Source organism: Cottoperca gobio, chromosome 21 (genome assembly GCF_900634415.1).
Source record: "Cottoperca gobio chromosome 21, fCotGob3.1, whole genome shotgun sequence".
Taxonomy (NCBI): domain Eukaryota; kingdom Metazoa; phylum Chordata; class Actinopteri; order Perciformes; family Bovichtidae; genus Cottoperca; species Cottoperca gobio.
The window spans coordinates 15,621,041-15,637,204 of record NC_041375.1 but is presented as its reverse complement, the minus strand read 5'-3'; the positions used below and the strand labels follow the sequence as shown (position 1 = coordinate 15,637,204).

General features: G+C 39.6%; 1 protein-coding gene across 1 annotated transcript in view; it reads left to right on the top strand.

Annotated features, from left to right (window-relative positions):
• The first annotated feature begins 2,742 nt into the window (after window positions 1–2,742).
• cckbrb (cholecystokinin B receptor b) overlaps window positions 2,743–16,164 on the top strand; it is a 24,001-nt gene continuing 10,579 nt past the window's right edge. Inside the window, 4 exon segments of the mRNA XM_029459788.1 lie at window positions 2,743–3,030; window positions 12,330–12,581; window positions 15,328–15,383; window positions 15,385–15,590. Coding sequence (XP_029315648.1) covers window positions 2,877–3,030; window positions 12,330–12,581; window positions 15,328–15,383; window positions 15,385–15,590 — 668 coding nt within the window. The 5' untranslated portion in view covers window positions 2,743–2,876.

Here is a 16,164-nt window from a genome sequence, read left to right as displayed (position 1 = left end):
GCACAGCATATAAGAAAGGTGAAATGAAAGGGCTGTGTTTTAAAAAAAAAAAGTGCAGAGGTTATGAGTTCAATAAGTAGTATGGGCCTCGAAGGATGTTGTAAAAAAAAAAAAATGGCCCTTGATAGGAAAAAGGTTCCCCACCCCTGGTCTAGGAGGTAAGGGAAATAACAACTAGAAATAAAATAACCCAGGTGAAGAAAGGAAAACGAGGCAACCGATTTGTAAAGCAAAAACAAGGGCATTTAATTCACATACAAAGAAAAGCTCCCCAACCAATACAAAAAGGCAAAACTGAAAACAACTTTCTTAGCAGAAAGTGACACACCAGATATGGCAAACCAAAGCAACTCCACAAGTTCTCTATACTGTTGCATAGCGCCTTAATAATTCCAACACGGTAGCAGACCAGCACAAATCTCAGCAACCAGGCAGGAGAAGAGAGACTTCCTATTACCCCTATCCCCAGCCTTTTGTGCAGGCACTGATTTGAGATTGCCTGCACCTGAGGGAGCTGCACCTGGAGAGAGTTAAGCAGAGGGAGTATATATATATATATATATATATATATATATATATATATATATATATATATATATATATATATATATGTGTGTATGTGTGTATTACGTGCTGTGGTGTGTGGGTGTGTGTTATATATATGTGTGTATGTGTGTATTACGTGCTGTGGTGTATATATATATATATATATAGGAAAAAATAGGTGAAAAAATAAATAAAAATTGTCTAATCAACCAAAAATGTTGTGACCCCCCTGCACAGTAGGGGTCGCGTACCCCCTATTGAAGACCTGATTTAGAACATAGAGGATATCTAAGAGAGTATTGGTGTGTGCCTATTTCTTCTTAATATTTATCGAATTGTTTGTGTGTTTTTGTTTTCTCCAAAAACGTGAAGCACAGGCACATCTATCACTGCTCACATGTCTTTAGACGAGTACATGGAGATCAGGTCGATTTCTTGCATCTATTGATATCATTATGATGAGATTGGACACGGTAAAAACACAGAGCAAAGATGTGGATGTGGAACAACCATTACATTCATTTTAATAAGATAGAATTTTAATTAGTTTTTTCTGGGGGTTAATGGGGTAACAACGATGATTTTGATTATGATATGCAAGATATATTGAGGAGGATAACCTTCTCAGACTGTGACTTAAAATAACAATGTTTCCTACTGTACTTTTATGCTCTTGCAAATGACTGATAATGTCACATGCATGTATGTATTCTGCAGAGCATTTTTTTTTATCTACACAAAGCTCTGGAACAACATGTTGATCCTTCACCCAAAAGACAGGAAGTGCACTCATACACCACATGAGGGCAGCGGTGCGCATGTAAAAGCTCTACAGGCGCTTTTAGTCATTTTAGCATTAGGAGCATGATGTCATCCAACCATCCATTAGCTATACCTGCTTATCCTTAAGGGTCGCAGGGAGGCTGGAGCCAACCTCAGCTGACATTGGGAGAGAGGCCGCCGATACCTTGGACATATTGCCAGTATGACACGTAGAGACAGATAACTGTTCACACACTCACACACACCTACGGGCAAATTTGAGTTGCCAGCCTAATCTCCGTGCACAATGCTCGGACACAATTCATCCTATTTTTTGCTCTCTTTACCCAAATTTTGTCTTTGAATTCTCCCCAATCTGGTTCATTTAAATCACCGTGCAGTTTTACAATCTAAAATCTAAATGACACAGATAAATCTTAAACGTGTAAAGCCTAGATATGACAAGATAAAAGCTTATCTGGACAAAGATAGGATAAAGAGATAGTGTTGGGGTTGTCACTGGAAAAAGCCCAAGGCATTAAGTTGTTATTTGTTAAGACAGTGTTACTGCACTTCCAGTTCATTAAACTCTTCAAATACACAACTTCCTCTGCCATTTGATACCTGATAGGAGTATTGTCAAATCAATAGTCTAAGCATCAATGTGACCAGCACATGAAGACGAGTGTCCACAAACTGACCGTATTGTATTAATGGCAGTGAAGCATACACACACACACACACACACACACACACACACACACACACACACACACACACACACACACACACACACACACACACACACACACACATGGAAAAGTCTGCATTCGAACAGCTGAAATAAACTATATAAATGATGGTACATGCCTGTACACACGGGTGTATATATCAGTCATGCTGTGTGTACGTGATGCAACCACATAGAGAAACATTACTGAGATATAAGGTGCAAGGAACGCTCTCTTATAGGATGTAAATGACAAGATACATTGAAGCCATTTTCTCCGATATGTCAAGATCATTTCAGATAATTTGCAAGTAGAAAACATCTGGAAGTTGCAACAAAGTAATTTATTTTCATTAACCTGCTCACACTGCATATAGTCTGTAATCAGAGAGCGGACTGTGTGCCAGAGCCAATCGACAGACACTGCACACACACACACACACACACACACACACACACACACACACACACACACACACACACACACACTATAACTACCACTGCACTCTGCGCTCACTCGCTCTCTCCACGCGGTTCATTTGGAAAGACGCAGCAGTGCGCCGCGCTCCTCCTCTCTGCTGGTGCGCGCTGATCCTTGATTAACGCGTGTGATGCCAAGTGAGACACATCTTCAACAAAGATCGAAAACTAAACGAAAAATATGTAAGTTACAGTTTTTTGTTGTGTTCTAGAGGTCGGAAAGCGATAACTTGCCTCTGTCTCAAGAAGGAATGCAGAGTCTAGTTATTTCACCACTTCAGAGGCTCAGACGACAATTGAAAAAAGGTGTAAATTTAACTTATTTTTAACCTTAGAGACACAATTAAATTAAAAAAACATGGATCTTTATGCGCGAAATGAGACATTTACTTCCCCCGAGTGCGTCGGAGCGCAGACTGACGCGCAGCCCGTTAATGGGACCTTGGAGACATCAAACATCACCTGCGGCAACATTTCCAACCTCCTCATACCTCAGCGTGTGAGGCACAAAGGTGAGTGGACACACAGATTACTCAATATTTCGGCCTTTCACCTGGTGGTTAATTAGAAAGTGAAAGTATATGAATACAGCAATATATGTAGCTATTTCAGGGGAGTAAAAAAACAACAAGTCATACCCTCCTTCAATTCAGAGATCATGCCATTTGAGCTTATAATTAACCTTTATTAAGAATCAAACTTTAATATTTTAGTCATAGACCAATCTCAATTCTCTGGGAATAGGATATGATTTCTTGATGTGCCACACTTTATTTTTCAGAGTAGAGCTGTGTACAGATTTGCTTTACTTTAAGGGAAAACTGATGGAAATAAGATAAGATAAGCCTTTATTTATCCCAGAGACATTCAGGTGTACACAGTGAAATAGGAATCAGAGAGCGAGAGAGAGTGTGTGACAGTCAGGAATTAAATCCTGTGACACACAAGGGATTTATTCATTAAAAAAAAGGTCACATGGCTTCATATCTGGACTGTGTCACATGGTTATGCTGCTGCTCACTACAGTTTTCATTTTATATATAATATTTAATATTCAAGCACTTTATTCAAATTGAAGGTATAAAGATGTGCTTTTTTTTTGGATTATATAAAAATGTACTTGACTCAACTTGAACAAGAAAGAACATGAAAGTGCGTCATCACTCTTGCAATTTCCTCCCAGTCCTGTCTCCACCTGCTATTTTCAACACTTGCTATGTTCGTTCCTTATCGGTTGTTTGTCAGCGTTTCCATGTGTTGATGAAGTGTGTGTGGGCTCCATGAGTATGACATTACACTGAACTAAATCAGTGCATTCAAAATAACAAACCCACTAAGGACACCTGTGACAAGTGCAGTTCAAGACCGCCGTGTCTCGTGTCTGGTGAGAAGTGCAGTACCATAGTTAAGTTGGGAGCATTTTTATGCTGCACTATTATGTTATTTCCCCCACACACAAATGATCACTTCTCCTGAGCTTAGCTTTTCACTGCATTTTTCTCTCTGTTTAGCATCTTCCAACAGGACCACCCACCCATCTTCTAGAGAGAAAGATGAGGATGTCTGACTCTGTGCAGCTTCTTTCACCATCATCGCTCACTCTGTTACTCCAGAGTTTGATTACTTCTCCACCACAGTTCGCTCATCTCCTCCCATCTCCTCCCATCTCCTCCCATCTCCTCTCTTTGTCCATCAATCATATGCTCTGTGTATGTAAAGTAGATTGAGTTGTGTTGCCGGTAGAGTCCCTTAACTAAATAATAATAATAATCGCAAGATGGTCTCTAGTTGAGGTTGTTATGGTTACAATTATAATCATATTGTTAAGGTTATGGAATGCTCATTGTCGTGCTTAAAAATGAATGACATTAGTTTGGGTAACTTCATTGTTAGGGTTAGGGTTAAGGTTAAGATCCGACATTTTATTGACCCTTCCATCAATCCCGACCTTCTCCCCACGCACGCTGATTTTAACGCTCTATTATAACATCACCTAACTTCCTCCTTTGCTCCCAAAGGTCCAGAGTAATACTTACCACAACCACTAGAGGGCTTTGCCACTTGAATGAAAACATATGTTGTTTTAGGGCTCTTGCTGCCAATGCTGACATTTTTCTTGAGGCGACAGTTGCTGAAACATTTGCATTTAATCTGTTGTTTTGTCAAATTGAAAACATAACTGGGGAACTCCAATTACAATACAGGAGCTTTGTGAAGTTGTAGTAAATATCCTTAAAGATTCCACTAGGCTTAGGCTCTAAGACTACAACTTATTAAAGGAAAGCCTGCAACAGAAACTGGTGATGGGTCAAATATTCTGTTTTAAATCTGTCTGGAGCAAGATCCTCATCTTTATGGAAGCGCACCACTGAATCCCCAAATGCACCCCATGGGTTGTTAATATTTCTGTGAAACGTTTCAGTGTTTAAATATCTCACTGTTTTGTGATAATTTCACCATGCTGGCATCCACACAGCCACCAAATGGAGCCAAACGCATCTCAAAGCCAGGAATTTCTTTTCCCACTGTTGGGAGAACACATGTCACTCAACCAAAAACACCTTTCAAAAATGTTTTCACTCGTGATGCAGCTCAGCTGTTATTTGGATTTGGATTAGAAACCTGCAGACTCTCTAAGTGCTTGATGTCACATAGTTTGACACCCCTGCTGTGGATTTGATATATGTTATAATGACTTTAAATAAAGCCTGTCATACCTTATTTACAGCACAGGACACTATATTTATAGAATCAATAAAAAAAATGCTGTCAAGGATACCAATGTTGATAGCGGTAGAGAACAGATCCAGTAGGAGGTCATTATTTTGAAGGTGATGATGATGATGATGATGCCAACAGGAGGCTTTATCAGTCACTACCAGGAACAAACCACCATTGTCAATTCCTGAACACAAAGCAGTTCATCCCGCACAAAAGGAATTGTGTGTATTGAAAACTAAACCCTCCACTGCTATTTTCCTCTTTCATTCCCACCACATCTCTCCTGTTTGTGTGTATTTCACTATCTCCATCGATCACACCCTCTCATCTCACTGCCTCAGAGCTGAGGTTGTTTAATACATGCCTGCACTTCAACTCAACCAACATGTTATTTTGTAGTCAGACCGCCGTGACCGGAGGGTCTCTGCGGCTCATGTGTTGTAGTCTGTCGGTCAACAGAACGTGGTTTTGTTCAATGCCTCTATCAACTCTACCGGGATGCAGTTGGCTTAGTGACAAAGCTTGGATGACATTTACTATGCTGGATTAGCTACTGGCTGTGACATTTACCAATACATCGGTCTTACAAGAGCAGAGCCGGCTTTTCCTTGATAGGTGCAGCGACACGAAGGCCAACTGGGATAGAAAGTGACTCTGGCTGCATATAGATTAGACAAAGAGGGGGGGGGGAGTAATTCATAGTCAATATAATGTCTGATATAATGAGTCATATAATGTGAGAAACAGATGAAAGCTTAAATATTAATGTATTGAATACGAACCTCATTAATAATTTATCCACTATTTCACTGCATATCTAATAATAGTCTCTGCCACAAATTCCATTTCCATTTCCACTGCAGTTAATATTCCACTTGAATTGTTTCAATGTGATTGTTAGCAGGGAATCTGTTCACCAGCCTTTCACATACAACACTTATACATTTTACAACACTGTAAAATAACAGTAATGAGGCGTTCAAATCGAGGTTACACAAGAGGTGGGAAGGTTTTCGAACAGCTGAACTACACTGTATAAATTCTGTTACATGCCTGTACACGGGTGTATATATCAGTCATGCTGTGTGTACGTGATGCAACCACATAGAGAAACATTATAGGATGTAAATGGAAGATAAATGAAATTTCCTCCATATGTCACTATCATTTCAGATAATTGCAAGCAGAACATCTCTGGAAGTCTCAAAGTAATTTTTTCAGCAGCCTGCTCACACTGCATATAGTCTGTAGTCTGAGAGCGGACTGTGTGCCAGAGCAAATGGACAGACATGACTGATGCACACACACACACACACACACACACACACACACACACACACACACACACACACACACACACACACACACACACACACACACACACACACACACACTATAACTACCACTGCACTCTGCGCTCACTCGCTCTCTCCACGCGGTTCATTTGGAAAGGACGCAGCAGTGTGCCGCGCTCCTCCTCTCTGCTGGTGCGCGCTGATCCTTGATCCGGCTTCAGATAACAGATAATTGGTGGAACAGAGTGCAGACTAAACATTGCCAAATGGACAGTGGTGGTTTGTGTAATTACTTTTTAGTAGTTTTAGTAGTATATTGTTACATACTGCGTCTATGGAGTATTTTCCTGCAACAGAACGACTCCATGATGCAGATTATTGTGAGGTTCAGAGCTGTGGGCTGGCAGACACAGCAGTGGGTAAAATCATGTGGTAAATACAATGAAACGGTGGGGCACTAATAAAAAAGAGCTCTACCAGTGGGTCAGATACTGATCTTCTAATACGTATCGCAGTTTACCAACTTCCATCTATAAATTTGAAGTTCAACACTAAGATCAACCTCCAGATGAACAAATCAGATTTACAGCTCTTGCAAAGAAATAAAAGGGCAATAATGTGCTCCATTGTCTTAAGAATAACACATCTCATGTGCTGTCAAGTTTTGTGTCTTGGGTATCATATTTTACTAATTCTGTCAGCCTAAATGATACATTTGTAAATATATTTCTGTCATGAAAAGGGCAGGAGATGCATTATATTATGCAGGAGGACTGCATTGTAATAGCTGACTTCATTTGGTTTGTACTTTAAGAAGAGGATAAGATAACTGGAAGTAACAATTTTTGTATTAATAATTCTTGACTGTCTCATATTGTAATAGTACAATATTAACAAATCTCTCAGTCTGTGCATCACGTCTAGACGCTCTCCTGATAACAGGAATGTGTCTGGGATGTGTCTGTCACAGGTGGTGAAATACTAAAAGCTAAACACTGTAGATGGAATATTTATTATGCACCCGTGGAACATGCAGCTCAGCTGTGTAGTGTAGATCAGCAAAATAGGATATTCCATCAGAGCCAGACTGAAAGCAGTGTACCTGAGGGAAATATAAAATAACTCTTTAGTTGCTAAATGCTCCATTATGTTTACCCGCTAGTCACTGAATCTGTCTTGCTGCTGTTTAGGTAGTCTGCATTATCATCATAGCTTTTTGGCTCTAAACTGCTAACGCATCTAGAAAAGATGCAAATGTGAGTGCTGAGACAAAACAGCCAAGTTGTTTGCTGTAAAACCAAAACAATTAGCCGAAAAACGCTAAAAGGTACCTTCACCAAGTCTTATCTTAACCTAATATAATATATAATAATGTATTTGTTGATCATATTTTGTATCTGCAAAGTAAGTAGTAGCCTAAAAGTATAAAGTAGCAGAAAACCTTCCACCACTGACAGATCCTAGCTTTGTTTTACACTCATAGATGATAAATGACACTATGCTTTTAGCACTATAAAAGCTTGTAGAGAAACTGCAGACCTGTCTGTTTGTAACATACCAAATATAGAGCTTTTTAGAACAGAGAACATTCTAGTCAGGAATATTAATTTATGCAAAGTCTTGTTGAACACTCATGCATCAGTATGAATCTGTCCAGTGAGGTTGTAGAACTGGAAACTACAGAATAGGAGTGCTCAACTTTACATAGCAGAAATAATAATCTGTGACGCATATCGGCCAGAGAGCACAGGTGGAGCATCGGTGAGCAAAGTCATTCATATAAATGCTTCCACTCTACACACATGAGACGGAGCAGGTATTGGAAATGCTGGCCTGAAGGAACTGGTAAATGTGCTGAGGAAGTTATCAGTGTTTCCGGCCCAGCCAGCAAGAACACAGAATTAGCTTCGATGAGGCAGAGTTCAGTGTAACACATGTCATTATGCAGAGGGAGAGGGAGAGCGAGAGAGTGAGACAGAGAGAGATAGTAATAAAGGAGAGTGTCGGTTCATCTCTCTTGCCAATCATCTGTCTGCACATTTGTATTATGCTCATGCAAATTAATGTGCAAAAACAAGCACAAAATGAAACACTTTTTTTTCGCTGCAAGCCTGTTGTGGTTAAGAGACCCTGATGTTCTGTCAGCAGAACAGTACCCACCATATTAGAGGCTACTGCTTTTTGTTTGCACAGAAGTGTGTGAAGACAGATGGGAGGAGCCTAATGTCATTAGATGGGAAGACTGCGTGTGTGTGTGTTTGAGAAAGAAATGAGAGTGAGCGATAGGAAGACAGACTGACTTTTGATGACCAAGCTGAGCATGAATCCAACACGAAGTCTGCAAGTTAAACAAAAACCTTTCATCGTGTCTGGGTGGAGGCGAGATAATTAAATCAATTAAGTCACAGGCCAAAAGGAGAAAGTATCAATTAAGTCACAGGCCATCATCCTACTTTCAAAAATGAACATCTACTTTCGGAGACTCTAGGAACCACAAGGAACCCTGCATTCTGGGAGTGCAGTGTTCTTGTGGGATTGTAATGACCAGTAAGAGCTCTGTAGGTGAAGAGAAGGATTTTTAAATTCTGTTCTGGTTCCAGTTCAGAGAATAAACATTTTTCAATACACATGCTGCAGTATTCTGGATCAACTGGAGAGTTTTAAGGGAATTATTGGGACAGCCTGATAATAAGGAGTTTCAATAATCCAGCCAGTGGGAGTTAAAGGACATATCAATAACTTTATTGAATGTGTTTTGGAGGTGTTTGGGGCCAAGTACAATATCTTCAGTTTTGTCTGTGTTTAACAGAAAATTGCAGGTAATCCATGTTTTTATGTCCTTAAGGCAGTACATTAAACTGATTAGTGTCATCTGGCTTGATCGATAGATATGATTGAATAACATCTGCATACCAATGAAAGTTTATGGAGTGTTTTCTAATAATATTGCCTAAAAGAATCATAAGATAAATCAAATAGGTCCAAGTACAGAACCTTATGGGACTCCATGACTCACTTTGGCTTGCATGGAGGATTCATTGTAAACATGTACAAAGTGAGATCGCTCAGATAAAGCGTGGTTCATTTATTGCCAATAAAATGTTCCAGTCTAGTTAATAGACTGTAATGGTCAATGGTATCTAATACCGCAGTAAAATCTTACAAGACAAGAACGGAGACAAGTCCTTTGTCCGATGCAATTAGAAGGTAATTTGTCATTTTCACCAGTGCCAACTCTGTGCTATGATGCACTCTAAATCATGACTTCAATTCCTCAAATAAACCTCTACAAAACCTCTGGAACAAGACTGGGCTGAGGCTAAAATACACGACTGTGGTACATGGCCTGATAATAAAGGCAGGTTGATCATGTCTAGTAAAGAAGTGTTAACTAAGTGTAAAACTCCTATAAGAGACAGCTTGATGGCTCAGAAGAAGAAATTGTTGAAGTTAGTTGGTGGAGGTTAATCGAATAAAATATTTCAGGTTTTACTGATGTTTCTAAGGTTCCTGTGGTTGAAGATAAATCAGTACCTGGTGAGGGCAGGAGGTGATTAATTGAGTCTCCAATAATGAGAATGTCATCATTAAAGAAGCTCATGAAGTCGTCACTACTGATGGTTATGGGAAGGCTCAATGGAGCTGTGACTCTCTGACAGCTGAGCTACAGTGCTGGAAACAAACCAGGGGTTGTTTTTATTTTCTTCTAATATTAATGCTCTGGCATTAACGAGAGCCTTCCTATATGTTTCAAGACTTTTTTTTATCAGTCTAAACGAGCTTCATCCAGTTTGGTGGAAAGTCATTCCCTTTTTCTCTTGCGCTGTAGTGTTACAATTTTTATCATCTTAACCTAAATGTAACGCTGCTTTGATAAACACACAGATTCTGCCACAGCCAGTCGTGCACAAGTTTACATCCCAGGTGGGTTACTGTAAATCAATATGACTCAGGTTCGGGATTACAGAGGTGACACAGGCCAAGGGAAATATTTGTATTATATTTTCTGTTTTTTATATATATTTGTGATGTTCAGAGACAGTGAGGTGTGATCGCTATGAATCTCAAAGAATAACCTTGAGGCTACTGATTAGCAAGACATGAATCAATGATGGTGTGATTATCCTCTGATTCTTAACAGGTAAAACATTCAGATGTACTGTGGTCAAAACCTAATTTACTGTTGCACCAACTGAAAAGCTGTTTTTTTCCCAGGCGTTTTGACAAAAATGGATTTGCTGCTACAGTACTTATGTTGCTGTCTTTGTTTCTAAAGCTTTCTACTTTTAATTGAGAGCAGGAGGAGAGGAAATGAACCAAGAAATAAAGCAAAGAAAGAAAACCGCAGAACACTCCTGAGATGGAAAAAGGGTAAAGATCAAGGAGAGACTCCTGAAAGAAATAGCCTCATAGAAACAGGAGTGCAGTAAGTGAAAAGAAAAGATGGAGATAGCAATGCATTTGGTTTGTGTTTTTCAGGGAACATAACCTTTCTAGATGTGTTGCACGTTTTTGGTCTAGTTTGCCAGTGCTTTCGAGGAACTGTCGCTGCTATATTTTCAGGGGATTAAAGCTTGCGTGTGTTTGGTTGCACATGTCTCTACAACTGTGTCAATGAAGTTTGGGCTTATGCATGTGCTGTGATTTGTGTCCTGTGGATGATGTGCACATGGGTGCTTCTAATACCCAGGATAGAGACTCAGTAGGTAACCTGTTAAAAAGTGTTGTGTCTAAGCAGGGAGGGAGGTGAAGATAACAGAGAAAGCAGACGACATGGACTTTCCAGGATATGATCCAGTGAAGCTGCCAATGGCTGAGGACACAGACTGCAGGCTCCAGTATTTTATACTTTTGAAGGGGGAATAAAATAATGTTGCTATCCCCAAATGTTGACACACAGCAGGTACTTAATAGTAATTGGCAGTGGTGGGCTGCTCAGAGTGAAATCTACACGTGTATACACAATGACAATTGATTTTGCCTGATTATACTGTTTATTCAATTTCAGAATTAAACTACTTTTATTATGATTGGACAGGATCTAGGCTTTGACATTATTGTCAGTCAAACCTGGCAAACACTGCTCAAAGATAATTGGTAGCAGCAGAAACATTTATGCAAGGACAGCTATCAAAAACTGAAAAAACCTAGCTAGGCTCATTTTGTCGCAGGCTGGTGACAGCAGAGACAACAATATGCAGCAGGTAGAAGCTTGTCAATTATGTGTGTGAATATGTTTATAAGTTAGTCTTATTTTGTAACGTCATAATGATGCAACACGTGTCATTCTCCACCCCACTCTAACCAGATGGTTCAAATTCACTATATACATCACATCAAATCAAGTTTATTTATTTAGCCCAATATCACACATTATACATGTGTCTCAGTGTGCGTTACAGACTGTACAGGTTACGACACCCTCTGTCCTTAAGACCCTCGCATCGCACAAGGAAAAACTTCCTAAAAGAAACCGCATAATTAAAGGGGGGAAAAATGGAAGAAACCTCAGGGAGAGCAACTGAGGAGGGATCCCTCTCCCAGGACGGACAGACGTGCAACAGATGTCGTGTACAGGATAAACAACATAGTATAGGTGTGAAATCACAAAGAAGTGACCAGAGCAGTGAGTTTGTACCAGTAATTCTTTAGTACAATGCAGAAGTAGTACTTCTCCAGGCTGTCAGGATCAATGAAGACAACGTGACCGTATTGATCATCATGTAAAACAGAAATGGTGATCAGTAGGGCAAACACAATAACACTTCCTCTACTCCTGTCTTTCTCTGTGCCAGATGATGACCACACACTGCGGATCCTGCTCTACTCACTCATCTTTTTCCTGAGCGTGTTTGGCAACCTGCTGATCATTGTGGTGCTGACGGTCAATAAGCGCATGCGCACCGTGACCAACACCTTCCTGCTGTCGCTCGCTGTCAGCGACCTGATGTTGGCCGTCTTCTGCATGCCCTTCACCCTCATCCCCAGCATCCTCAAGAACTTCATCTTTGGAGCTGCCATGTGCAAGATAGTGTCCTACCTCATGGGTGAGAGAAGGGGAAGTAGTGAGGCAAATATACAAACTATCTATCTGTATATACACTACTATATATCGCTATTGCCTATATAGTTGTATAATATATATACTGTACATTGAGATTTCGGACACACGGTCACTACATTTTTATAGTTTTCTTTGTTGGAATTTTTGAGGGTAATATAAAATAGCTAACATTTCATACTAAACATTTAGAAACTCAATGGCAGGTAAGTGAAGTGCACTAGGTACTAAATTGGGAGCCATTTAGGACACAGTTGTTATACCTGAAATCACCAAATGTTAAGAAGATTGAAGGCTTCTGCCCACTTTGTACACTCCAAAGTTCACATTGGTTAGTCATATACTTTATTCACAGTGTCAATTACTCAGAAAATGTACAGAATAACCATCAATAAGTATGCACTTCTTCTTATATAGGGTTTCTTTTCTTTCCTTTCATATTAATAGTCATCTAAGACATGTTTTCTAAAGGAAAATGTAAGTTTTGGATAAATGCCAAAATAATAAAACTGGTAAAGATGAAACTCTCTACAACACTAAGACCTCACATCACAGTTTCTGATGAATCAATAGGAGCTAAATCTTTCCTTTCTGTTAATTCATCAATTTTCATAACAAAACATTATTTTACTGCTGAGATAAAACTCCATTCAGATGCAGCTCCTCGAATGATTTATTTTACTAAACTTAATTGCAACAACCGAGGTAACAAGCAGCACTCAGGAAGTTCTCTGACCTTACAAAAGGTATAGATTACCATTGAAGAGTATCATTTTCATTAACTCCATTTGTGGGATGTTCATGGGTGAGTTTGAGTGAGTAAATGGTGACTATCATCAAGGGAAATATGCATGCTTTCAATGAGTTCTCTTCTTCTCTCATCAACAGTATTTACATTATCTGTCATCAAAAGGCTTAAGATTCTTGCTTTTCTCGCAAGTGCTCGTTTTTGAAGTCAACCAAGGCTAACTGTTCCCCCTAGTTTACAGTCTTTATGCTAAGCTAACCTAGGGCTGGCTGTAGCTTACTGTAGACATGAGAATGGTTGATCTTTTCATTTAACTCTCTGCAAAAAAAGAAAAAAAGCATATTTCCCAAAATACTGAACTATTAATTTCCTGCACTAAAAATGTTACTTAAGTAAAAGTACACAAACAGTTTCAGCAAGATGTACTAGGCTACTTTGAGTATATTATATTTTTAAAAGGGAAGAATTGTATGATAAGAAAACTTTAGTTTATGATGATGATGTTATATGAAATTCATACTAAGTTAAAGAACACATTTAGTCTAAAAAATAAAATGCATTAACATGTCAACGTATACACATCACACCACAGAGCCCCTATGCCCAAACCAACATTATAATGATTTTCTATTGACACTTTGTACCATGTGCATACAACAATCGCCTTCCTCAGTGTAACCCAACAAGAATGATCAAGAACAGAGGTAAAACAATGAATAAATAAAAACAATGAAATAAAAATAAATAAAGAGTACTGTGGACACGCCGGGTGAACATCACCAAGACAGACAACACAGAGATGTATAAACAATATAAACTCCAAAGCGGCTGTAGCCACAAACACACATATCTAAGCATGTTAGCTGAACCCAGCACGTACTTGTGGATGTGTTTCATTTGGTTCTCCTCAGTTGCTCTCCCTGAGGTTTCTTCCATTTTCCCCCCTTTAATTCTGGGGTTTCTTTTAGGAGGTTTTTCCTTGTGCGATGCGAGGGTCTAAGGACAGAGGGTGTCGTATCCTGCCCACTGAGACAAATGTATAATTTGTGATGTTGGGCTATATAAATACATTTGATTTGATTTGATTTGGTTCACTCAGTGTGCTCGCCCAACCTGGGTTGCCAGGTGGTAAATTAAACCAGTGATTAAATAAAGTAGATTAAAAGTAGACAACCTTATTTTTAAACTATTCCGAGGTGCAATATTAATAACCTAATGACACATTACTTCACTGTCTATGTATATTATATTGTGTCTCTTCTTTTGTTCCATTTGCACACTTTTTATCATGATTCTGATGTGACTTTGGGTTTTGGTCTGTAATGAATGCGGCTCGAAATGTAGCGATGTACAATACTTAAGATAAAAATCACTTAAGTAAAAGTGAAATTACTGATTTGAGAGAATGACAACAAATTGATTATGATTACGTGAAAGTTAGAGACAAATAAAATTAACAAGAACAGGAACCTTCTGCTCACCCTGAAGGACAAGACATCTGAGAATTGGATAGAAAAGGTGGATTCAATAAAGCACATTGCCTTGTGCACGCACGCACGCACGCACACACACACACACACACACACACACACACACACACACACACACACACACACACACACACACACACACACACACACACACTGTATTCTCACTGAGGACATAGATAAAGAGTAATTTCCCGTCTTGCCCTGTGAGGAGGGATAGGTCAGATAACATCAGTGGCAGAAGCCAACATGATTTTTTCTACCAAGACTCAGATAACCATCCCCGCCTAACACTATATTCATTTGCAGGCTCATCTTCACACAGCGCTACATTTTATTCTCAGTTATGATTGCAGATATTACGTGCACATCAACATGTTTTTGTTACTTTTTTATTGCGGGTCCAAGTAATGCGGTAATCACTTTTCATTCATCAAAACATAAGATAGCATGTATGTTTACTTACTTTTTAAATAATGTGTTTTGTTTTGCTACAGGTATATCGGTGAGCATCTCCACATTTAGCCTGGTTGCCATAGCGATCGAGCGCTACAAGCGCCATCTGTAACCCCCTGAAGTCACGGGTGTGGCAGACCCGTTCCCATGCCTATCGGGTGATTGCTGCAACGTGGGTGCTAGCCTTCATCATCATGATCCCTTATCCAATCATCAGTAACTTGAAGTCTTTTCAGCGTTCTGACAACACCACTGCTCACCAGTGTAGCCACAAGTGGCCCCTCGCAACGACGGAGCAGGCCTGGTGAGTGTTTGGGTTGTAGATGATGTGTCCTTTAAACCAGTGGTCCCCAACCACCGGTCTGCGGACCAGTATCGGTCCGTGGGTCATTTGGTACCGGGCCGCACAGAAAGATTGAATAAAAAAATATTTTATTTTGAAAGAGGTTTTATTTTGAAAAATTACCGGATACATCTGTCTGTGCGTCTGTGTCTCTTGACACATGTCAAGACGCTCGTCTCAGTCAAGTGATACTTTACTTCAAAAACTGAAGCCCACAAGCAACAATGAGTGGAAAACAAACGTCTTTAAAGAGCTTTTTGGAAAAGGGAAAAGACAGAAGAGAGGAGACATTTAAAAGACAATATCAGGAGTCCTACTTAAAATACGTGTTTATCGCTACAGGTGATTCTCATGCGCCGCTCTGCAGAATATACAGGCTCGCGCATGAGGCAACGAAGCCTTCATAACGGCTTCGCCGGCACCCGGCGTTAAAAGACAAGCCCTAGGAGTTTTTTGAAAGAAAAAAACATGAACAAGAAGGACATAAACAATTACTGATGGACACCACATCAACACATGCGAGTGCACTGAGAGC